Genomic DNA, 27228 nt, shown 5'->3' with positions numbered 1-27228 from the left:
ACAATCCATAGGATGACAATGACTTCTGTCATCTGGACTAGGACCACTACACTTCTGTCATCTGGACTAGGACCACTACACTTCATACATCTGGACTAGGACCACTACACTTATGTCATCTGGACTAGGACCACTACACTTCTGTCATCTGGACTAGGACCACTACACTTCTGTCATCTGGACTAGGACCACTACACTTCTGTCATCTGGACTAGGACCACTACACTTCTGTCATCTGGACTAGGACCACTACACTTCTGTCATCTGGACTAGGACCACTACACTTCTGTCATCTGGACTAGGACCACTACACTTATGTCATCTGGACTAGGACCACTACACTTCTGTCATCTGGACTAGGACCACTACACTTCTGTCATCTGGACTAGGACCACTACACTTCATACATCTGGACTAGGACCACTACACTTCTGTCATCTGGACTAGGACCACTACACTTCTGTTATCTGGACTAGGACCACTACACTTCTGTCATCTGGACTAGGACCTCTGAATATATGGGTTGTTCTTACGCTACAGTAGACCTTGTGTTAGAGTAGCATACATTGAATAGATGGAACCCTGTAATAATCAAGTATGTACCTGGTAGATTACCTGGTAGAGTAACTGGCAGAGTAGAGTACCTGGTAGAGTACCTGGCAGAGTAGAGTACCTGGTAGAGTACCTGGTAGAGTACCTGGCAGAGTAGAGTACCTGGTAGAGTACCTGGTAGAGTAGAGTACATGGTAGGGTACCTTGTAGAGTACCTAGTAGAGTACCTGGTAGAGTAGAGTACCTGGTAGAGTACCTAGTAGAGTACCTGGTAGAGTACATAGTAGAGTACCTGGTAGAGTACCTGGCAGGGTACTTGGTAGAGTACCTGGTAGAGTAGAGTACCTGGTAGAGTACCTAGTAGAGTACCTGGTAGAGTACAGTACCTGGTAGAGTAGAGTACTTAGTAGAGTACCTGGTAGAGTAGAGTACCTGGTAGAGTACCTAGTAGAGTACCTGGTAGAATAGAGTACCTGGTAGAGTACCTGGTAGAGTACCTGATAGAGTAGAGTACCTGGTAGAGTAGAGTACCTGGTAGAATAACTAGTAGAGTACCTGGTGGAATACCTAGTAGAGTACCTGGTAGAGTACCTAGTAGAGTACCTGGTAGGGTACCTGGTAGAGTACCTAGTAGAGTACCTGGTAGAGTACCTGGTAGAGTACAGTACCTGGTAGAGTACCTAGTAGAGTACCTGGTAGAGTACCTAGTAGAGTAGAGTACCTGGTAGAGAACCTAGTAGAGTACCTGGTAGAGTAGAGTACCTGATAGAGTACCTAGTAGAGTACCTGGTAGAGTAGAGTACCTGGTAGAGTACCTGGTAGAGTAGAGTACCTGGTAGAGTACCTAGTAGAGTACCTGGTAGAATAGAGTACCCGGTAGAGTACCTGGTAGAGTACCTGGTAGAGTACCTGATAGAGTAGAGTACCTGGTAGAGTAGAGTACCTGGTAGAGTAACTAGTAGAGTACCTGGTGGAATACCTAGTAGAGTACCTGGTAGAGTACCTGGTAGGGTACCTGGTAGAGTACCTAGTAGAGTACCTGGTAGAGTACCTGGTAGAGTACAGTACCTGGTAGAGTACCTAGTAGAGTACCTGGTAGAGTACCTAGTAGAGTACCTAGTAGAGTACCTAGTAGAGTACCTGGTAGAGTACCTGGTAGAGTAGAGTACCTGGTAGAGTACCTGGTAGAGTAGAGTACCTGAGAGAGTACCTAGTAGAGTACCTGGTAGAGTAGAGTACCTGGTAGAGTACCTGGTAGAGTAGAGTACATGGTAGAGTACCTAGTAGAGTACCCAGTAGAGTACCTGGTAGAGTAGAGTACCTGGTAGAGTAGAGTACCTGATCGAGTACCTAGTAGAGTACCTGGTAGAGTACCTGATAGAGTACCTGATAGAGTACCTGGTAGGGTACCTGGTAGAGTACCTGGTAGAGTAGAGTACCTGGTAGAGTAAATGGTAGAGTACCTGGTAGAGTACCTGGTAGAGAACCTGGTAGAGTAGAGTACCTGAGTGTACCTAGTAGAGTAGAGTACCTGGTAGAGTACCTGGTAGAGTACCTGGTAGAGTACCTGGTAGAGTACCTGGTAGAGTAGAGTACCTGATAGAGTACCTGGTACAGTACCTAGTAGAGTAGAGTACCTGGTAGAGTACCTGGTAGAGTAGAGTACCTGATATAGTACTTGGTAGAGTACCTAGTAGAGTACCTGGTAGAGTAGAGTACCTGGTAGAGTACCCGGTAGAGTACCTGGTAGAGTAGAGTACATGGTAGAGTACCTGGTAGAGTACCTAGTAGAGTACCTGGTAGAGAAGAGTACATGGTAGAGTACCTAGTAGAGTAGAGTACCTGGTAGAGTACCTAGTAGAGTAGAGTACTTGGTAGAGTACCTGGTAGAGTAAAGTACTTGGTAGAGTACCTGGTAGAGTAGAGTACCTGATAGAGTACCTGGTAGAGTACCTAGTAGAGTACCTGGTAGAGTACCTGGTAGAGTACCTGGTAGAGTAGAGTACCTGATAGAGTACCTGGTAGAGTACCTAGTAGAGTACCTGGTAGAGTAGAGTACCTGGTAGAGTACCCGGTAGAGTACCTGGTAGAGTAGAGTACATGGTAGAGTACGTGGTATAGTATCTGGTAGAGTAGAGTACCTGGTAGAGTACCCGGTAGAGTACCTGGTAGAGTACATGGTAGAGTACGTGGTAGAGTATCTGGTAGAGTAGAGTACCTGGTAGAGTACCTGGCAGAGTACCTGCCACTTAGAACTAGCATTGTACTGTAAGTGCCCTACCTTCCTAAAACAAGTACTTCAATCTTCTAGAATCGTCCAAAAATATAAAATGTATATTGTGGTCATCACCAATCATTTGTAGATGACATGTGTCAGCTAAGCTGTTCTCTGACCCTTCAGAAAGTAGGGACAAAGGGACACCTAGTCAGTCTAATCACTAGGCTCCCTGCAGCCTCATTGGACAGAGGGATTCCTAGTCAGTCTAACCACTAGGCTACCTGCCGCCTCATTGGACAGAGGGATATCTAGTCAGTCTAACCACTAGGCTACCTGTCGCCTCATTGGACAGAGGGATTCCTAGTCAGTCTAACCACTAGGCTACCTGCTGCCTCATTGGACAGAGGGATATCTAGTCAGTCTAACCACTAGGCTACCTGCCGCCCCATTGGACAGAGTGATTCCTAGTCAGTCTAACCACTAGGCTACCTGCTGCCTCGTTGGACAGAGGGATATCTAGTCAGTCTAACCACTAGGCTACCTGCCGCCCCATTGGACAGAGTGATTCCTAGTCAGTCTAATCACTAGGCTCCCTGCAGCCCCATTGGACAGAGGGATACCTAGTCAGTCTAATCACTAGGCTACCTGCAGCCCCATTGGACAGAGGGATTCCTAGTCAGTCTAACCACTAGGCTACCTGCAGCCCCATTGGACAGAGGGATTCCTAGTCAGTCTAACCACTAGGCTACCTGCAGCCCCATTGGACAGAGGGATTCCTAGTCAGTCTAACCACTAGGCTACCTGCAGCCCCATTGGACAGAGGGATTCCTAGTCAGTCTAACCACTAGGCTCCCTGCAGCCTCATTGGACAGAGGGATTCCTAGTCAGTCTAACCACTAGGCTACCTGCAGCCCCATTGGACAGAGGAATTCCTAGTCAGTCTAACCACTAGGCTACCTGCCGCCTCATTGGACAGAGGGATATCTAGTCAGTCTAATCACTAGGCTACCTGCAGCCTCATTGGACAGAGGGATACATAGTCAGTCTAACCACTAGGCTACCTGCAGCCCCATTGGACAGATGGATTCCTAGTCAGTCTAATCACTAGGCTACCTGCCGCCTCATTGGACAGAGGGATTCCTAGTCAGTCTAACCACTAGGCTACCTGCCGCCTCATTGGACAGAGGGCCTTGAGTAGATGGGGCTAGAGTCTATCTGAGAACACATCTATTCTAACACACTGTAATAACAGGAGGACCAAAACTCAGCCAAGACCTTCACCCACATCACTATGTATGGAAGCAACACAGCTGCTGCTGGGGACATTGGGTCCTTGGCTCAGCTAGCCTGCAGGGTTGGGACAGAGGAAGAGGATGAACCTCTGTCTGTGGTGAGAGTTATGGAGGAAGAGGAAGAACCTCTCTCTATGGTGAGAGTTATGGAGGAAGAGGAAGAACCTCTCTCTATGGTGAGAGTTATGGAGGAAGAGGATGAACCTCTCTCTATGGTGAGAGTTATGGAGGAAGAGGATGAACCTCTCTCTATGGTGAGAGTTATGGAGGAAGAGGATGAACCTCTCTCTATGGTGAGAGTTATGGAGGAAGAGGATGAACCTCTCTATGGTGAGAGTTATGGAGGAAGAGGAAGAACCTCTACGGTGAAAGTTATGGGAGGAAGAGGAAGAACCTCTCTGGTGAGAGTTATGGGAGGAAGAGGAAGAACCTCTCTATGGTGAGAGTTATGGAGGAAGAGGAATAACCTCTCTCTATGGTGAGAGTTATGGAGGAAGAGGATGAACCTCTCTATGGTGAGTTATGGAGGAAGAGGAAGAACCTCTCTAGTGTTAGTTATGGGAGGAAGAGGAAGAACCTCTCTATGGTGAGGTATGGAGGAAGAGGAAGAACCTCTCTATGGTGAGAGTTACGGAGGAATTTCTCCAAAGCCCAGTTGTCCTGAGTCTGCACAACTCTGCCAGGACCTAGGATCAAGAGAGACACTCAAGTGTTTTAATACTATATCTCTTGACACAATGATGAAAATAATCATGGCCTCTAAACCTTCAAGCTGCATACTGGACCCTATTCCAACTAAACTACTGAAAGAGCTGCTTCCTGTGCTTGGCCCTCCTATGTTGAACATAATAAACGGCTCTCTATCCACCGGATGTGTACCAAACTCACTAAAAGTGGCAGTAATAAAAGCCTCTCTTGAAAAAGCCAAACCTTGACCCAGAAAATATTTTCAAAACTAAAAATCGGTCTTTATCGAATCTCCAATTCCTCTCATTAAATGTTAGAAAAAGCTGTTACGCAGCAACTCACTGCCTTCCTGAAGACAAACAATGTATACGAAATGCTTCAGTCTGGTTTTAGACCCCATCATAGCACTGAGACTGCACTTGTGAAGGTGGTAAATTACCTTTTAATGGCATCAGATCGAGGCTCTGCATCTCTCCTCGTGCTCCTAGACCTTAGAGTTGCTTTTGATACCATCGATCACCACATTCTTTTGGAGAGATTGGAAACCCAAATTGATCTACACGGACAAGTTCTGGCCTGGTTTAGATCTTATCTGTCGGAAAGATATCAGTTTGTCTCTGTGGATGGTTTGTCCTCTGACAAATCAACTGTACATTTCGGTGTTCCTCAAGGTTCCGTTTTAGGACCACTATTGTTTTCACTATATATTTTACCTCTTGGTGATGTTATTATGAAACATAATGTTTACGATACACAGCTGTACATTTCGTTGAAACATGGTGAAGCCCAAAAATGTCCCTCTCTGGAAGCATGTGTTTCAGACATAATACGTGGACAACTACAAATACCTGGGTGTCTGGTTGGACTGTAAACTCTCCTTCCAGACCCACATCAAGCATCACTACTCTGGACGGCTCTGACTTAGAATACGTGGACAACTACAAATACCTGGGTGTCTGGTTGGACTGTAAACTCTCCTTCCAGACTCACATTAAGCATCTCCAATCCAAAGTTAAATCTAGAATCGGCTTCCTATATCGCAACAAAGCATCCTTTACTCATGCTGCCAAACATACCCTCGGAAAACTGACCATCCTACCAATCCTCGACTTTGGTGATGTCATCTATAAAATAGCCTCCAACACTCTACTCAACAAACTGGATGCAGTCTATCACAGTGCCATCCGTTTTGTCACCAAAGCCCCATACACTACCCACCATTGCGACCTGTACACTCTCGTTGGTTGGCCCTCGCTTCATACTCGTCACCAAACCCACTGGCTATAGGTTATCGACAAGTCTCTGCAAGGTAAAGTCCCCCCTTATCTCAGCTCACTGGTCACCATAGCAGCACCCACTCGTAGCACGCGCTCCAGCAGGTATATCTCACTGGTCACCCCCAATGCCAATTCCTCCTTTGGTCGTCTTTCCTTCCAGTTCTCTGCTGCCCATGACTGGAACGAATTGCAAAAATCTCTGAAGCTGGAGACTCACATCTCCCTCACTAGCTTTAAGCACCAGCTGTCAGAGCAGCTTACAGATCACTGCACCTGTACATAGCCCATCTGTTAACAGCCCATCTATCCAGCTACCTCATCCCCATACTGTATTTATTTATTTATCTTGCTCCTTTGCACCCCAGTATCTCTACTTGCACATTCATCTTCTGCCGATCTACCATTCCAGTGTTTAATTGCTATATTGTAATTACTTCGCCACCATGGCCTATTTATTGCCTTAACTCCCTTATCTCACCTCATTTGCACTCACTGTATATAGACTTTTGGTTTTCTTTTGTTCTACTGTATTATTGACTGTTTGGTTTATTCCATGTGTAACTCTGTGTTGTTGTTTGTGTCGAACTGCTGTGCTTTATCTTGACCAGGTCGCAGTTCTAAATTAGAACTTGTTCTCAACTGGCCTACCTGGTTAAATAAAGGTGTTCTCAACTAGCCTACCTGGTTAAATAAAGGTGTTCTCAACTAGCCTACCTGGTTAAATAAAGGTGAATAAAAGACATAAGTAAGTGGATGGCAGTAAAGGGCCTTGAGTACTGTTAAACTCGGACAAAACAGAGATGCTTATTCTAGGTCCCAAGAAACAAAGAGATCTGCTGTTGGATCTGACAATTAATCCTGATGGTTGTACAGTCGTCTCAAATAAAACTGTGAAGGACCTCGGCGTTACTCTGGACGCTGATCTCTGTTTTGAAGAACATATCAAGACTGTTTCAAGGACAGCTTTTTTCCATCTACGTAACATTGCAAAAATCAGAAACTTTCTGTCTACAAATGATGCAGAAAAATTAATCCATGCTTTTGTCACTTCTAGGTTAGACTACTGCAATGCTCTACTTTCCGGCTACCCGGATAAAGCACTAAATAAACTTCAGTTAGTGCTAAATACGGCTGCTAGAATCCTGACTAGAACCAAAAACTTTGATCATATTACTCCAGTGCTAGCCTCTCTACACTGGCTTCCTGTTAAGGCAAGGGCTGATTTCAAGGTTTTACTGCTAACCTACAAAGCATTACATGGGCTTGCTCCTACCTATCTCTCTGATTTGGTCCTGCCGTACATACCTACACGTACGCTGCTACGGTCACAAGACGCAGGCCTCCTAATTGTCCCTAGAATTTCTAAGCAAACACAGATACTGATTTCTAGGCCACACCAGATACTGACTGTAACTTTTGATTTTGACCCCCCCCTTTGTTCAGGGACACATTATTCCATTTCTTTTTAATCACGTGTCTGTGGAACTTGTTCAGTTTATGTTTGTTGTTGAATCTTATGTTCATACAAATATTTACAAGTTTGCTGAAAATAAACACTGTTGACAGTGAGAGGACGTTTCTTTTTTTTTATAACAGCCTGATGATGAGACGACAACCTAGACTACATATGACCAATTCCATAAGACGACAGCCTAGACTACATATGACCAATTCCATAAGACGACAACCTAGACTACATATGACCAATTCCATAAGACGACAACCTAGACTACATATGACCAATTCCATAAGACGACAGCCTAGACTACATATGACCAATTCCATAAGACGACAACCTAGACTACATATGACCAATTCCATAAGACGACAACCTAGACTACATATGACCAATTCCATAAGACGACAACCTAGACTACATATGACCAATTCCATAAGACGACAACCTAGACTACATATGACCAATTCCATAAGACGACAACCTAGACTACATAAGACCAATTCCATAAGACGACAACCTAGACTACATATGACCAATTCCATAAGACGACAACCTAGACTACATATGACCAATTCCATAAGACGACAACCTAGACTACATATGACCAATTCCATAAGACGACAACCTAGACTACATATGACCAATTCCATAAGACGACAACCTAGACTACATATGACCAATTCCATAAGACGACAACCTAGACTACATATGACCAATTCCATAAGACGACAACCTAGACTACATATGACCAATTCCATAAGACGACAACCTAGACTACATATGACCAATTCCATAAGACGACAGCCTAGACTACATATGACCAATTCCATAAGACGACAGCCTAGACTACATATGACCAATTCCATAAGACGACAACCTAGACTACATATGACCAATTCCATAAGACGACAACCTAGACTACATATGACCAATTCCATAAGACTGATGTTGAGACTACAGCCTAGACTACATATGACCAATTCCATAACAGACTGGTGTTGAGACGACAACCTAGACTACATATGACCAATTCCATAACAGACTGATGTTGAGACTACAACCTAGACTACATATGACCAATTCCATAAGACGACAGCCTAGACTACATATGACCAATTCCATAAGACGACAGCCTAGACTACATATGACCAATTCCATAAGACGACAGCCTAGACTACATATGACCAATTCCATAAGACGACAGCCTAGACTACATATGACCAATTCCATAAGACGACAACCTAGACTACATATGACCAATTCCATAAGACGACAACCTAGACTACATATGACCAATTCCATAAGACTGATGTTGAGACTACAACCTAGACTACATATGACCAATTCCATAACAGACTGGTGTTGAGACGACAACCTAGACTACATATGACCAATTCCATAACAGACTGATGTTGAGACTACAACCTAGACTACATATGACCAATTCCATTAGACTGGTGTTGAGACTACAACCTAGACTACATATGACCAATTCCATAAGACGACAACCTAGACTACATATAACGAATTCCATAAGACGACAACCTAGACTACATATGACCAATTCCATAAGACGACAACCTAGACTACATATGACCAATTCCATTAGACTGATGATGAGACGACAACCTAGACACGACATATGACCAATTCCATTAGACTGGTGTTGAGACTACAACCTAAACTACATATGACCAATTCCATTAGACTGGTGTTGAGACTCAGATTTGTCCCTTTAGAATGTATGTCAAACTAAAAAAAACAATGATTGCAAAGTTTAACAAACCATACAACTCCATACACAGATCTGGATTGATCTGGATTGAAGCCAAACCAACAGCCAGTATAAACCTGTGTTTAGCCTACAGACAGACATCTCTCCTCCTATTCTTTGCGTTGAGACACAGGGGGAGAGAGAGAGCAGTAGGCAGAAATTCTGTTCAGGAGTGATGCTGCATCAGCCCAGGGCAAAGGAGGGGAGAGGGGATGCTAGATCAGTCCAGGGCAGAGGAGGGGAGAGGGGCTTCTAGATCAGCCCAGGGCAGAGGAAGGGGGAGGAGCAGCCCAGGGCAGAGGACGGGGGAGGGGCTTCTAGATCAGCCCAGGGCAGAGGAAGGGGGAGGGGCTTCTAGATGAGCCCAGGGCAGAGGAAGGGGGAGGGGCTTCTAGATCAGCCAGGGCAGAGGAGGGGAGAGGGGCTTCTAGATCAGGGCAGAGGAGGGGGGAGGGGCTGCTAGATCAGCCCAGGGCAGAGGAGGGGGGAGGGGCTGCTAGATCAGCCCAGGGCATAGGAGGGGGGAGGGGCTGCTAGATCAGCCCAGGGCAGAGGGGAGGGGAGGGGCTGCTAGATCAGCCCAGGGCAGAGGAGGGGGGAGGAGATGCTAGATCAGACCAGGGCATAGGAGGGGGGAGGGGCTGCTAGATCAGCCCAGGGCATAGGAGGGGGGAGGGGCTGCTAGATCAGCCCAGGGCAGAGGAGGGGGGAGGGGCTGCTAGATCAGCCCAGGGCAGAGGAAGGGAGAGGGGCTGCTAGATCAGCCCAGGGCAGAGGAAGGGAGAGGGGCTGCTAGATCAGCACAGGGCAGAGGAGGGGGGAGGAGATGCTAGATCAGCCCAGGGCAGAGGGGAGGGGAGGGGCTGCTAGATCAGCCCGGGGCAGAGGAGGGGGGAGGGGAAGGGAGGGAAGCAATTGTCATTATGTTTAATAATGCAGCCAATCAAATGGCATTGAAAATTATTATTAATTACAACAACAAAAAATAGCTTACAGCACTAAGCAGGCAGACATGTGGAAACCAGCTCCCACATTCTGATGGACTGGCATTACAGCCTAGATGGACTGGCATTACAGCCTAGACTGGCATTACAGCCTAGACTGGCATTACAGCCTAGATGGACTGGCATTACAGTCTAGATGGACTGGCATTACAGCCTAGATGGACTGGCATTACAGCCTAGACTGGCATTACAGCCTAGATGGACTGGCATTACAGCCTAGATGGACTGGCATTACAGCCTAGATGGACTGGCATTACAGCCTAGACTGGCATTACAGCTTAGATGGACTGGCATTAAAGCCTAGATGGACTGGCATTACAGCCTAGATGGACTGGCATTACAGCCTCGATGGACTGGCATTACAGCCTAGATAGACTGGCATTACAGCCTAGATGGACTGGCATTACAGCCTAGATGGACTGGCATTACAGCCTAGATGGACTGGCATTACAGCCTAGATGGACTGGCATTACAGCCTAGATGGACTGGCATTACAGCCTAGATGGACTGGCATTACAGCCTAGACTGGCATTACAGCCTAGACTGGCATTACAGCCTAAATGGACTGGCATTACAGCCTAGATGGACTGGCATTACAGCCTAGATGGACTGGCATTACAGTCTAGATGGACTGGCATTACAGCCTAGACTGGCATTACAGCCTAGATGGACTGGCATTACAGTCTAGATGGACTGGCATTACAGCCTAGATGGACTGGCATTACAGCCTAGATGGCATTACAGCCTAGATGGACTGGCATTACAGCCTAGACTGGCATTACAGCCTAGATGGACTGGCATTACAGCCTAGACTGGCATTACAGCCTAGACTGGCATTACAGCCTAGACTGGCATTACAGCCTAGACTGGCATTACAGCCTAGACTGGCATTACAGCCTAGACTGGCATTACAGCCTAGATGGACTGGCATTACAGCCTAGACTGGCATTACAGCCTAGACTGGCATTACAGCCTAGACTGGCATTACAGCCTAGACTGGCATTACAGCCTAGACTGGCGTTACAGCCTAGATGGACTGGCATTACAGCCTAGATGGACTGGCATTACAGCCTAGACTGGCATTACAGCCTAGATGGACTGGCATTACAGCCTAGACTGGCATTACAGCCTAGATGGACTGGCATTACAGTCTAGATGGACTGGCATTACAGCCTAGATGGACTGGCATTACAGCCTAGACTGGCATTACAGCCTAGATGGACTGGCATTACAGCCTAGATGGACTGGCATTACAGCCTAGACTGGCAATACAGCTTAGATGGACTGGCATTAAAGCCTAGATGGACTGGCATTACAGCCTAGATGGACTGGCATTACAGCCTCGATGGACTGGCATTACAGCCTAGATGGACTGGCATTACAGCCTAGATGGACTGGCATTACAGCCTAGATGGACTGGCATTACAGCCTAGATGGACTGGCATTACAGCCTAGATGGACTGGCATTACAGCCTAGATGGACTGGCATTACAGCCTAGACTGGCATTACAGCCTAAATGGACTGGCATTACAGCCTAGATGGACTGGCATTACAGCCTAGATGGACTGGCATTACAGTCTAGATGGGCTGGCATTGCAGCCTAGATGGACTGGCATTACAGCCTAGATGGACTGGCATTACTGCCTAGATGGACTGGCATTACAGCCTAGACTGGCATTACAGCCTAAATGGACTGGCATTACAGCCTAGATAGACTGGCATTACAGCCTAGATAGACTGGCATTACAGCTTAGCTGGACTGGCATTACAGCCTAGATGGACTGGCATTACAGCCTAGATGGACTGGCATTACAGCCTAGATGGACTGGCATTACAGCCTAGATGGCCTGGCATTACAGCCTAGATGGCCTGGCATTACAGTCTAGATGGGCTGGCATTGCAGCCTAGATGGACTGGCATTACAGCCTAGATGGACTGGCATTACTGCCTAGATGGACTGGCATTACAGCCTAGACTGGCATTACAGCCTAGATGGACTGGCATTACAGCCTAGATGGACTGGCATTACAGCCTAAATGGACTGGCATTACAGCCTAGATGGACTGGCATTACAGCCTAGATGGACTGGCATTACAGCCTAGATGGACTGACATTACAGCCTAGATGGACTGGCATTACAGTCTAGATGGGCTGGCATTGCAGCCTCGATGGACTGGCATTACAGCCTAGATGGACTGGCATTACAGTCTAGATGGGCTGGCATTGCAGCCTAGATGGACTGGCATTACAGCCTAGATGGACTGGCATTACAGCCTAGACTGGCATTACAGCCTAGATGGACTGGCATTACAGCCTAGATGGACTGGCATTACAGCCTAGATGGACTGGCATTACAGTCTAGATGGACTGGCATTACAGCCTAGATGGACTGGCATTACAGCCTAGATGGACTGGCATTGCAGCCTAGATGGACTGGCATTACAGCCTAGACTGGCATTACAGCCTAGATGGACTGGCATTACAGCCTAGATGGACTGGCATTACAGTCTAGATGGGCTGGCATTGCAGCCTAGATGGACTGGCATTACAGCCTAGATGGACTGGCATTACTGCCTAGATGGACTGGCATTACAGCCTAGACTGGCATTACAGCCTAGATGGACTGGCATTACAGCCTAGATGGACTGGCATTACAGTCTAGATGGACTGGCATTACAGCCTAGATGGACTGGCATTACAGCCTAGATGGACTGGCATTACAGCCTAGATGGACTGGCATTACAGCCTCGATGGACTGGCATTACAGCCTAGATGGACTGGCATTACAGCCTAGATGGACTGGCATTACAGCCTAGATGGACTGGCATTACAGCCTAGCTGGACTGGCATTACAGCCTAGATGGCCTGGCATTACAGTCTAGATGGGCTGGCATTGCAGCCTAGATGGACTGGCATTACAGCCTAGATGGACTGGCATTACTGCCTAGATGGACTGGCATTACAGCCTAGACTGGTATTACAGCCTAGATGGACTGGCATTACAGCCTAGATGGACTGGCATTACAGCCTAAATGGACTGGCATTACAGCCTAGATGGACTGGCATTACAGCCTAGATGGACTGGCATTACAGCCTAGATGGACTGACATTACAGCCTAGATGGACTGGCATTACAGTCTAGATGGGCTGGCATTGCAGCCTCGATGGACTGGCATTACAGCCTAGATGGACTGGCATTACAGTCTAGATGGGCTGGCATTGCAGCCTAGATGGACTGGCATTACAGCCTAGATGGACTGGCATTACAGCCTAGACTGGCATTACAGCCTAGATGGACTGGCATTACAGCCTAGATGGACTGGCATTACAGCCTAGATGGACTGGCATTACAGTCTAGATGGACTGGCATTACAGCCTAGATGGACTGGCATTACAGCCTAGATGGACTGGCATTACAGCCTAGATGGACTGGCATTACAGCCTAGATGGGCTGGCATTACAGCCTAGATGGACTGGCATTACAGTCTAGACTGGCATTACAGCCTAGATGGACTGGCATTACAGCCTAGATGGACTGGCATTACAGCCTAAATGGACTGGCATTACAGCCTAGATGGACTGGCATTACAGCCTAGATGGACTGGCATTACAGCCTCGATGGACTGGCATTACAGTCTAGATGGGCTGGCATTGCAGCCTCGATGGACTGGCATTACAGCCTAGATGGACTGGCATTACAGTCTAGATGGGCTGGCATTGCAGCCTAGATGGACTGGCATTACAGCCTAGATGGACTGGCATTACAGCCTAGACTGGCATTACAGCCTAGATGGACTGGCATTACAGCCTAGATGGACTGGCATTACAGTCTAGATGGGCTGGCATTGCAGCCTAGATGGACTGGCATTACAGCCTAGATGGACTGGCATTACTGCCTAGATGGACTGGCATTACAGCCTAGACTGGCATTACAGCCTAGATGGACTGGCATTACAGCCTAGATGGACTGGCATTACAGTCTAGATGGACTGGCATTACAGCCTAGATGGACTGGCATTACAGCCTAGATGGACTGGCATTACAGCCTAGATGGACTGGCATTACAGCCTCGATGGACTGGCATTACAGTCTAGATGGGCTGGCATTGCAGTCTAGATGGGCTGGCATTGCAGCCTAGATGGACTGGCATTACAGTCTAGATGGGCTGGCATTGCAGCCTAGATGGACTGGCATTACAGCCTAGATGGACTGGCATTACAGCCTAGACTGGCATTACAGCCTAGATGGACTGGCATTACAGCCTAGATGGACTGGCATTACAGTCTAGATGGGCTGGCATTGCAGCCTAGATGGACTGGCATTACAGCCTAGATGGACTGGCATTACAGCCTAGATGGACTGGCATTACAGCCTAGACTGGCATTACAGCCTAGATGGACTGGCATTACAGCCTAGATGGACTGGCATTACAGTCTAGATGGACTGGCATTACAGCCTAGATGGACTGGCATTACAGCCTAGATGGACTGGCATTACAGCCTAGATGGACTGGCATTACAGTCTAGACTGGCATTACAGTCTAGACTGGCATTACAGCCTAGACTGGCATTACAGCCTAGATGGACTGGCATTACAGCCTAGATGGACTGGCATTACAGTCTAGATGGACTGGCATTACAACCTAGATGGACTGGCATTACAACCTAGATGGACTGGCATTACAGTCTAGATGGGCTGGCATTAAGATGTAGATTAAGAAACACACACTGACCAGGTAGATAACATCGTTAAAACACATTTCCAGTAGTAGACTATGAATTAATATATATTTTCCTATTCCTCACAACTACCTCCCGCCCCTCACTGTCAAGCCCATCTCATGGCATGCAGCTGACTGCAGTGGCGAGTCGATAGGATAGAGCAGAAGTGTTATAAACTCAGTGTTTAGCATAGGGCTCAAGAACGCCTACTCCATTGATATGAGCTACTACCGTGTTCACAGTTCAATCCGTGACATCTAATCATCGTTTATCTTCATTTGTCCCGTTTCAGCACCTCGGCATCCGTAGGCTACTTTTACAGTAAACCCCGAGCTCGGGCGCTCCATCCTTTGACACCCACGATGCGAATTCCAGATGGCACTGTAGATGATGCGACATCGTCATGACGAATCACGTTCAACATCCATTAAGATCTAGTGAACTTAAAGTCAAATTAAATGTAGTCATAAATAACGATATGACACACAAAGCTGTCACCTGTAGTCTCTGCGCTCAGCGCGGCGCAGCAGCTTTGCGGTAAACTCTGCGCCAACAGCCAGAACCGAACCGGAGGAATCTAACGCGATGCAGACAAATCTACAACCGAACCAACAGCAGTATCACACCGACATATTACAACAGTGTAAACGCTTAGAAATGCACTTACGGTTCGTAGGAACTGGATTTCATCTTCACCGGTTTCTCCCGCATCAGCCATAGTTGCCGTCCGCGACAGAGACCCGACAGAGCCGAACGGAGTATCCGTGTGGAGGCGACAGAAGGCAGCACCGGGGATGCTGCTGACCGGAGCTGTAGAATAACCCAGGATGTGTTGCCTCGCTCTCATTGGACGGGTTACATATTCAAAACGGGGAGGAGTTGTGCAGGTGTGTGTGAGCCGACACTTTGAAGATGATCACTGCGCTCCCTCTTCCGGTATCATTTAAAAACAGATGGTGCAGCAACGTGAACGGATGAAGGAAGATACGACTCTGCTGTTATTGAAGAACGGCGTCGTACACCGACGGTGGTAGGAGATTCTGGTTGATTGAGTCATTAAAAAATCGTTAAAATAGGATTAGCTTGAGGTATGTCAGTAATGTTGCTGTTTTATCACGGGAGGCATATCCCGATTAACCAACCAACTAATCAATCAATATTTGAATACAAGGCCAGCCAATATAGTATATTGTTAAGAGCCTGTAGCTAGTGTTGTCTTGTAATCATATAATGCAACAGACATCAAGACAGAGCCACATACTGAGTCAATTATTTTATACTAAATGAATATGGTTCCAGATCAAACACTGTAATCTCAGAACATTCATAAAATAAAATAAATCACTACTTCTTTTCAGAAATAGTGGACACCTCCAGGATAAATCGATAACATTGCAAAATGACAATGATAACTGGTCAGTCAATAGTTTTTGGCACATTTCTTTAAAGACAAATCATTCAAATCCGTAATTTACAATAACCATTCATAAAAACAAGTACCTTTTTAATAGAGGTTTAGACAATAATATGGTGTGTCAAGTAAGTGTACATTTTGTGATGAAGACCATTTTTACTAATTATAAATTTTGTAAACAAGTTGTATCTAATTAGCATAAATACAATCTCAAATAAAAAACTGCTGAGGAAATGAACGTCTTCTAGAACCTAATATGTCCCTAATGATCAAATTCTGAAATTAAACCACATGTATCTGTTAATTATTCAATTCTAAGATTGTGATTGCCAGAATAAAGTATAAATGACATTGGCAACAGTTGTTATATTAAAACTGTAAAATGTTAGACCATATAAAAACTACTCCATTTCTTAACTGACAGGTGGTCATTTTGAAAATTATTTTTTTCAAGTTGAGCCTTGATTCACTTGAAGTGTAAGTTTCTTTTTATTATCTGGCCCTAAGCAGGGTCTAGAAGGGATGCAGATTTTTTTCAGAATTTACTTTTTGTAGCAAGTTAGGAGCATTAACGTAACAGGTTTGGGAGAACTAACGTAGCAGGTCAGGGAGAACTAACGTAGAAGGTTTGGGAGAACTAACGTAGCAGGTTTGGGAGAATTAACGTAGCAGGTCAGGGAGAACTAACGTAGAAGGTTTGGGAGAATTAACGTAGCAGGTTAGGGAGAATTAACGTAGCAGGTTAGGGAGAATTAACGTAGCAGGTATGGGAGAATAAACGTAGCAGGTTAGGGAGAATTAACGTAGCAGGTTAGGGAGAATTAACGTAACAGGTTTGGGAGAATTAACGTAGCAGGTCAGGGAGAACTAACGTAGAAGGTTTGGGAGAACTAACGTAGCAGGTTTGGGAGAATTAACGTAGCAGGTATGGGAGAATTAACATAGCAGGTTTGGGAGAATTAAGGTAGCAGGTTTGGGAGAACTAAAGTAGCAGGTTTGGGAGAACTAAAGTAGCAGGTTTGGGAGAACTAACGTAGAAGGTTTGGGAGAATTAACGTAGCAGGTTAGGGAGAATGAACGTAGCAGGTCAGGGAGAATTAACGTAGCAGGTCTGGGAGAATTAAGGTAGCAGGTTTGGGAGAATTAAGGTAGCAGGTTTGGGAGAACTAACGTAGCAGGTTTGGGAAAATTAAGGTAGCAGGTTTGGGAGAACTAACGTAGCAGGTTAGGGAGAACTAACGTAGCAGGTTAGGGAGAATTAACGTAGCAGGTTTGGGAGAACTAACGTAGCAGGTTAGGGAGAATTAACGTAGCAGGTTAGGGAGAATTAACGTAGCAGGTTAGGGAGAATTAACGTAGCAGGTTAGGGAGAATTAACGTAGCAGGTTAGGGAGAATTAACGTAGCAGGTTAGGGAGAATTAACGTAGCAGGTTAGGGAGAATTAACGTAGCAGGTTAGGGAGAATTAACGTAGCAGGTTAGGGAGAATTAACGTAGCAGGTTAGGGAGAATTAACGTAGCAGGTTAGGGAGAATTAACGTAGCAGGTTAGGGAGAATTAACGTAGCAGGTTAGGGAGAATTAACGTAGCAGGTTAGGGAGAATTAACGTAGCAGGTTAGGGAGAATTAACGTAGCAGGTTAGGGAGAATTAACGTAGCAGGTTAGGGAGAATTAACGTAGCAGGTTTGGGAGAATTAACGTAGCAGGTTTGGGAGAATTAACGTAGCAGGTTAGGGGAGAATTAAAGTAGCAGGTTAGGGAGAATTAACGTAGCAGGTTAGGGAGAATTAACGTAGCAGGTTAGGGAGAATTAACGTAGCAGGTTAGGGAGAATTAACGTAGCAGGTTAGGGAGAATTAACATAGCAGGTTAGGGAGAATTAACGTAGCAGGTTAGGGAGAACTAACGTAGCAGGTTAGGGAGAATTAACGTAGCAGGTTAGGGAGAATTAACGTAGCAGGTTAGGGAGAACTAACGTAGCAGGTTAGGGAGAACTAACGTAGCAGGTTAGGGAGAATTAACGTAGCAGGTTAGGGAGAATTAACGTAGCAGGTTAGGGAGAATTAACGTAGCAGGTTAGGGAGAATTAACGTAGCAGGTTAGGGAGAATTAACGTAGCAGGTTAGGGAGAATTAACGTAGCAGGTTAGGGAGAATTAACGTAGCAGGTTAGGGAGAATTAACGTAGCAGGTTAGGGAGAATTGGGTTAAGGTTGGGAAAAGGGTTAGAATTTGTCAACTTTTGACGTCAATTTGACAAAAGCTGTATCCCATCTAGACATGACCATTGAGCAGCGCCTCTGTTTTCTAGGTAGTGGTTGTGGATGCATTAGTGTCGTAGCCCAGGATTGGTTGAAGTATCACTGTCAGTCAGTGTCGTAGCCCAGGATTGGTTGAAGTATCACTGTCAGTCAGTGTCGTAGCCCAGGATTGGTTGAAGTATCACTGTCAGTCAGTGTCGTAGCCCAGGATTGGTTGAAGTATCACTGTCAGTCAGTGTCGTGACCCAGGATTGGTTGAAGTATCACTGTCAGTCAGTGTCGTAGCCCAGGATTGGTTGAAGTATCACTGTCAGTCAGTGTCGTGACCCAGGATTGGTTGAAGTATCACTGTCAGTCAGTGTCGTGGCCCAGGATTGGTTGAAGTATCACTGTCAGTCAGTGTTGTAGCCCAGGATTGGTTGAAGTATCACTGTCAGTCAGTGTCGTAGCCCAGGATTGGTTGAAGTATCACTGTCAGTCAGTGTCGTAGCCCAGGATTGGCCCCAGCCAGCGTTCCACCTCAGACACTGGCATCTCTTTCCTCCCAGCATAGTCCTCCACCTGTGGTAACATGACACACCACACATTAACATAATGTCAAGACAACCAGACATTAACATACCACACATTAACATACCACACATTAACATAATGTCAAGACAACCAGACATTAACATACCACACATTAACATACCACACATTAACATACACACATTAACATACACACATTAACATACACACATTAACATACCACACGTTAACATACCACACGTTAACATACCACACGTTAACATAATGTCAAGACAACCAGACATTAACATACCACACATTAACATACCACACATTAACATACACACATTAACATACCACACGTTAACATACCACACATTAACATACCACACGTTAACATACCACACGTTAACATACCACACGTTAACATAATGTCAAGACAACCAGACATTAACATACACACATTAACATACACACATTAACATACACACATTAACATACACACATTAACATACACACATTAACATACCACACATTAACATACCACACATTAACATACCACACGTTAACATACCACACATTAACATACCACACATTAACATACCACACATTAACATACCACACATTAACATACCACACATTAATATACCACACATTAACATACCACACATTAACATACCACACGTTAACATACCACACGTTAACATACCACACGTTAACATAATGTCAAGACAACCAGACATTAACATACCACACATTAACATACCACACGTTAATATACCACCCATTAACATAACAGTCATGACATACCACCGGGGCGTCAGGGTAGCCTAGTGGTTAGAGCGTTGGACTAGTAACTGGAAGGTTGCAAGTTCAAACCCCTGAGCTGACAAGGTATCTGTCGTTCTGCCCCTGAACAGGCAGTTAACCTGCTGTTCCTAGGCCGTCATTGAAAATAAGAATTTGTTCTTAACTGACTTACCTGGTTAAATAAAGATAAAAAAAATAACAATGTCATGACATCCCACACATTACCATTAACATAATGTCATGACATACCACACATTACCATTAACATAATGTCATGACATACCACACATTACCATTAACATTATGTCATGACATACCACACATTACCATTAACATAATGTCATGACATACCACACATTACCATTAACATAATGTCATGACATACCACACATTACCATTAACATTATGTCATGACATACCACACATTACCATTAACATAATGTAATTACATACCACACATTAACATAATGCCATGACATACCAGCCATTAACACCATTAACATGTCATGACATACCGCTCATTAACATAATGTCATTACATACCACACATCAACACCATTAACCATTAACATGTCATGACATCCCACACATTAACACCATTAACATAATGTCATGACATACCTACCATAAAAAACATTAACATAATGTCATGACATACCACACATTAATGGCTAATACCATCCATTAACATCATTAACATAATGCCATGACATACCACACATTAATGGCTAATACCATCCATTAACATCATTAACATAATGCCATGACATAACATAATGTCATTACATACCACATATTAACACCATTAACATGACATACCCCACATTAACACCATGTCATGACATACCAGGCATTAGCATTAACATAATGCCATGAACATGACCGTCCCTGACCTCCACGACGGTAGCATCCCTGACCCTCACGACGGCGGGCATCCCTGACCCTCACGACGGCGGGCATCCCTGACCCTCACGACGGCGGGCATCCCTGACCCTCACGACGGCGGGCATCCCTGACCCTCACGACGGCGGGCATCCCTGACCCTCACGACGGCGGGCATCCCTGACCCTCACGACGGCGGGCATCCCTGACCCTCACGACGGCAGGCATCCCTGACCCTCACGACGGTGGCATCCCTGACCCTCACGACGGTGGCAACCCTGACCCTCACGGCGGTGGCATCCCTGACCCTCACGACGGTGGCAACCCTGACCCTCACGACGGTGGCATCCCTGACCCTCACGACGGCGGGCATCCCTGACCCTCACGACGGTGGCATCCCTGACCCTCACGACGGCGGGCATCCCTGACCCTCACGACGGCAGGCATCCCTGACCCTCACGACGGTGGCATCCCTGACCCTCACGACGGTGGGCATCCCTGACCCTCACGACGGTGGGCATCCCTGACCCTCACGACGGTGGCATCCCTGACCCTCACGACGGTGGCATCCCTGACCCTCACGACGGGGGTGTCCTCGGATGGGGCCACAGTGTCTCCTGACCCCTCCTGTCTCAGCCTCCAGTATTTATGCTGCAGTAGTTTATGTGTTGGGGGGCTAGGGTCAGTTTGTTATATCTGGAGTACTTCTCCTGTCCTATTCGGTGTCCTGTGTGAATTTATGTGTGCTCTCTCTAATTCTCTCTTTCTCTCTCTTGGAGGACCTGAGCCCTAGGACCATGCCTCAGGACTACCTGACATGATGACTCCTTGCTGTCCCCAGTCCACCCGGCCATGCTGCTGCTCCAGTTTCAACTGTTCTGCCTTATTATTATTGAACCATGCTGGTCATTTATGAACATTTGAACATCTTGGCCATGTTCTGTTATAATCTCCACCCGGCACAGCCAGAAGAGGACTGGCCACCCCACATAGCCTTGTTCCTCTCTAGGTTTCTTCCTAGGTTTTGGCCTTTCTAGGGAGTTTTTCCTAGCCACCGTGCTTCTACACCTGCATTGCTTGCTGTTTGGGGTTTTAGGCTGGGTGTCGATACAGCACTTTGAGATATCAGCTGGGCTATATAAATAAATTTGATTTGATTTGATCCCTGACCTCCACGACGGTAGCATCCCTGACCCTCACGACGGCGGGCATCCCTGACCCTCACGACGGCGGGCATCCCTGACCCTCACGACGGCGGGCATCCCTGACCCTCACGACGGTGGCATCCCTGACCCTCACGACGGCGGGCATCCCTGACCCTCACGACGGCGGGCATCCCTGACCCTCACGACGGCGGGCATCCCTGACCCTCACGACGGCGGGCATCCCTGACCCTCACGACGGCGGGCATCCCTGACCCTCACGACGGCGGGCATCCCTGACCCTCACGACGGCAGGCATCCCTGACCCTCACGACGGTGGCATCCCTGACCCTCACGACGGTAGCATCCCTGACCCTCACGACGGTAGCATCCCTGACCCTCACGACGGTGGCATCCCTGACCCTCACGACGGCGGGCATCCCTGACCCTCACGACGGCAGGCATCCCTGACCCTCACGACGGCGGGCATCCCTGACCCTCACGACGGCAGGCATCCCTGACCCTCACGACGGTGGCATCCCTGACCCTCACGACGGTGGCATCCCTGACCCTCACGACGGTAGCATCCCTGACCCTCACGACGGTGGCATCCCTGACCCTCACGACAGCGGGTATGCGACACCCACACTGCTCAAATGAACCTATTCTAGTCTAATGATGATGCTGGCAGAACACTGTCTCTGTATGAATGGTAGTATATAGACTGACGGGTGCTTGGAGATGGCTCAGTTAAGAACACATTGTTATTTTACAATGACGGCCTACCGGGGAACCGTGGAGGTTACCTGCCTTGTTCAGGGGCAGAACGACAGAGTTTTACCTTGTCAGCTCGGGGGATTCGATCCAGCAACCTTTCAGGTTACTGACCCAACACTCTGACCACTAGGCTACCTGCTGGTTACTGACCCAACACTCTAACCACTAGGCTACCTGCTGGTTACTAACCCAACACTCTAACCACTAGGCTACCTGCTGGTTACTAGTCCAACACTCTAACCACTAGGCTACCTGCTGGTTACTAGTCCAACGCTCTAACCACTAGGCTACCTGCTGGTTACTGGCCCAACGCTCTAACCACTAGGCTACCTGCCGCCCCAAGTACATGTAAAATCCCATAGAGAACGCTAACTAAATGTTAACGAGCGCATTTTGGACAGTTTCTGACCTAAACTATACAAGTACACAAAAAAATGCTACTCAGTTTGTTGCATGCACAAAACATATATATATATATATTAGACAGCAAGGCTCGTGATTCAGGAGGGCATTCTCTGCTGTCACTGAAGCGAACGCTTGATTTTGGAAGAAGCGAACCACTTCGCTAGATAGGCTAACGTGCTACTAAATTAGCACACCAAATACACAACTACAGAGCTTTTAGACAGTTAGACAGGATTTGAACCAAGGACTGTAGTGACGCCTCTTGAATTTAGGATGAACAGTGCCTTAGGCCCAAGTGTCAGTGGGGTTTGAAAACAGCGCCCCCTTGTGGTGGGTTGTTAATCAGTTACGTAACAAATAAAACAAATGAATCCCATCCTGAGCCTGTATCAGTACCTGTTCTCTGGTGATCTTTCCCACTGCGAAGTAGGTAGCTTTAGGGTGAGAGAAGTACAGCCCGGAGACAGCTGCTGCTGGGGTCATGGCCAGAGACTCAGTCAACTTGATACCTGGAAAAACATCAGACATCATCATCGTCGAAACCTCATTTAGAGACTTCCTCAAGCGGCTGGGATTTTGGGGGTCGTCATCAGTCATAAAAGCCAACCAACACAGAAAGAAGTCTATAATGCAGAAACTACTCTACCTACCCCCCCCCCCCCATCCCCATCTCAATTAGACATGAATCTGCACTGATAGGAAAAGACTGGACAGGTGGAAACAACATGGGGTTGGAAGCTCCTCGTTAGACTGTCAATTAGACATTCATCTGGACAGGTGGAAACAATATGGTTTGGAAGCTCCTCGTTAGACTGTCAATTAGATATTCATCTGGACAGGTGGAAACAATATGGTTTAGAAGCTCCTCATTAGACTGTCTTTCACCTGGTCAGATGTTTCAGATCAGATCAGATGAAAGGGAGAGGAGGTGAGAGGAAGAGGCCTTACCCGTCTTCTCCTCTACCTCGCCCAGCGTCCACATGGCGGTCTTCTCAGTGTGGTCGGGCTGGGAGGGGTATCCTGCGGCTGGCCTGATGCCCTCGTAACGGATCCTGTGCATGTCCTCAGTCGGGAGGTTCTCCTCCACGCTGTAGCCCCACAGCTCCCTACGCACCCTGGCGTGGAGCTCCTCGGCAAACGCCTGGTGGACAGGGAGAAGCACAGACCTTTAGCTTCTCATGGACTCTAATGTCACTGTTCACCTGGCCTGTTAGGGACTTCCTATTGGCCTGTAGTTATCAGTCTGTCACGTATGGCTTCCTATTGGGCTGTAGTTATCAGTCTGTCACGTATGGCTTCCTATTGGGCTGTAGTTATCAGTCTGTCATGTATGGCTTCCTATTGGCCTGTAGTTATCAGTCTGTCACGTATGGCTTCCTATTGGGCTGTAGTTATCAGTCTGTCATGTATGGCTTCCTATTGGGCTGTAGTTATCAGTCTGTCACGTATGGCTTCCTATTGGGCTGTAGTTATCAGTCTGTCACGTATGGCTTCCTATTGGGCTGTAGTATAGTGACACTAGAGTCCGTACCTCAGCCAGGTGTCAGTATAGTAACACTAGAGTCCGTACCTCAGCCAGGTGTCAGTATAGTGACACTAGAGTCCTCAGCAAGGTGTCAGTATGGTAACACTAGAGTCCATACCTCAGCCAGGTGTCAGTATAGTGACACTAGAGTCCTCAGCCAGGTGCCAGTATAGTAACACTAGAGTCCTCAGCTAGGTGTCAGTATAGTAACACTAGAGTCCGTACCTCAGTATAGTAACACTAGAGTCCGTACCTCAGTATAGTAACACTAGAGTCCATACCTCAGCCAGGTGTCAGTATAGTAACACTAGAGTCCTCAGCCAGGTGTCAGTATAGTAACACTAGAGTCCTCAGCTAGGTGTCAGTATAGTAACACTAGAGTCCGTACCTCAGTATAGTAACACTAGAGTCCATACCTCAGTATAGTAACACTAGAGTTCTCAGCTAGGTGTCAGTATAGTAACACTAGAGTCCGTACCTCAGTATAGTAACACTAGAGTCCATACCTCAGCCAGGTGTCAGTATAGTAACACTAGAGTCCGTACCTCAGTATAGTGACACTAGAGTCCGTACCTCAGTATAGTAACACTAGAGTCCGTACCTCAGTATAGTAACACTAGAGTCCGTACCTCAGTATAGTGACACTAGAGTCCTCAGCCAGGTGTCAGTATAGTAACACTAGAGTCCGTACCTCAGTATAGTAACACTAGAGTCCGTACCTCAGTATAGTGACACTAGAGTCCTCAGCCAGGTGTCAGTATAGTAACACTAGAGTCCTCAGCTAGGTGTCAGTATAGTAACACTAGAGTCCGTACCTCAGCCAGGTGTCAGTATAGTAACACTAGAGTCCTCAGCCAGGTGTCAGTATAGTAACACAAGAGTCCTCAGCTAGGTGTCAGTATAGTAACACTAGAGTCCGTACCTCAGTATAGTAACACTAGAGTCCGTACCTCAGCCAGGTGTCAGTATAGTAACACTAGAGTCCTCAGCCAGGTGTCAGTATAGTAACACAAGAGTCCTCAGCTAGGTGTCAGTATAGTAACGCTAGAGTCCGTACCTCAGTATAGTAACACTAGAGTCCGTACCTCAGTATAGTAACACTAGAGTCCGTACCTCAGTATAGTGACACTAGAGTCCGTACCTCAGTATAGTGACACTAGAGTCCGTACCTCAGTATAGTAACACTAGAGTCCTCAGCCAGGTGTCAGTATAGTAACACAAGAGTCCTCAGCTAGGTGTCAGTATAGTAACACTAGAGTCCATACCTCAGTATAGTGACACTAGAGTCCGTACCTCAGTATAGTAACACTAGAGTCCATACCTCAGTATAGTAACACTAGAGTCCTCAGCTAGGTGTCAGTATAGTAACACTAGAGTCCGCACCTCAGTATAGTAACACTAGAGTCCTATCTCAGCCAGGTGTCAGTATAGTAACACTAGAGTCCGTACCTCAGTATAGTAACACTAGAGTCCGTACCTCAGTATAGTAACACTAGAGTCCATACCTCAGTATAGTAACACTAGAGTCCTCAGCTAGGTGTCAGTATAGTAACACTAGAGTCCGTACCTCAGTATAGTAACACTAGAGTCCTATCTCAGCCAGGTGTCAGTATAGTAACACTAGAGTCCGTACCTCAGTATAGTGACACTAGAGTCCGTACCTCAGTATAGTGACACTAGAGTCCGTACCTCAGTATAGTAACACTAGAGTCCGTACCTCAGTATAGTAACACTAGAGTCCGTACCTCAGTATAGTGACACTAGAGTCCTCAGCCCGGTGTCAGTATAGTAACACTAGAGTCCGTACCTCAGTATAGTAACACTAGAGTCCGTACCTCAGTATAGTGACACTAGAGTCCTCAGCCAGGTGTCAGTATAGTAACACTAGAGTTCTCAGCTAGGTGTCAGTATAGTAACACTAGAGTCCGTACCTCAGCCAGGTGTCAGTATAGTAACACTAGAGTCCTCAGCCAGGTGTCAGTATAGTAACACAAGAGTCCTCAGCTAGGTGTCAGTATAGTAACACTAGAGTCCGTACCTCAGTATAGTAACACTAGAGTCCGTACCTCAGCCAGGTGTCAGTATAGTAACACTAGAGTCCTCAGCCAGGTGTCAGTATAGTAACACAAGAGTCCTCAGCTAGGTGTCAGTATAGTAACGCTAGAGTCCGTACCTCAGTATAGTAACACTAGAGTCCGTACCTCAGTATAGTAACACTAGAGTCCTCAGCCAGGTGTCAGTATAGTAACACAAGAGTCCTCAGCTAGGTGTCAGTATAGTAACACTAGAGTCCATACCTCAGTATAGTGACACTAGAGTCCTCAGCCAGGTGTCAGTATAGTAACACTAAAGTCCGTACCTCAGTATAGTAACACTAGAGTCCGTACCTCAGTATAGTAACACTAGAGTCCGTACCTCAGTATAGTGACACTAGAGTCAGTACCTCAGTATAGTAACACTAGAGTCCATACCTCAGTATAGTGACACTAGAGTCCTCAGCCAGGTGTCAGTATAGTA

The 27228-nt window shown here is 46.6% G+C and overlaps 2 protein-coding genes across 3 annotated transcripts in view; both read right to left on the bottom strand.

Moving 5' to 3' along the window:
• Window positions 1-15847, bottom strand: part of LOC110516746 (ryanodine receptor 2) — a 563076-nt gene extending 547229 nt beyond the window's left edge. The window contains exon 1 of the mRNA XM_036960048.1: window positions 15653-15847. Coding sequence (XP_036815943.1) covers window positions 15653-15832 — 180 coding nt within the window. The 5' untranslated portion in view covers window positions 15833-15847. The remainder of the gene's footprint in view (window positions 1-15652) is intronic.
• Window positions 15848-18475: 2628 nt separating this feature from the next.
• The window catches only part of LOC110519474 (methionine synthase), a 78576-nt gene continuing 69823 nt past the window's right edge, over window positions 18476-27228 (bottom strand). For both annotated transcript variants that reach the window (XM_036960001.1, XM_036960002.1), the window contains 3 exons: window positions 24135-24327; window positions 23583-23695; window positions 18476-19221 (listed from right to left, as the gene is read on the bottom strand). In XM_036960001.1, coding sequence (XP_036815896.1) covers window positions 19135-19221; window positions 23583-23695; window positions 24135-24327 — 393 coding nt within the window. In that variant the 3' untranslated portion in view covers window positions 18476-19134. The remainder of the gene's footprint in view (window positions 19222-23582; window positions 23696-24134; window positions 24328-27228) is intronic.

This window comes from Oncorhynchus mykiss, chromosome 23, assembly GCF_013265735.2.
Source record: "Oncorhynchus mykiss isolate Arlee chromosome 23, USDA_OmykA_1.1, whole genome shotgun sequence".
NCBI classification, from domain to species: Eukaryota; Metazoa; Chordata; class Actinopteri; order Salmoniformes; family Salmonidae; genus Oncorhynchus; species Oncorhynchus mykiss.
Note: the sequence above shows the minus strand (reverse complement) of the source record. Positions and strands in the feature narration are given on the sequence as shown.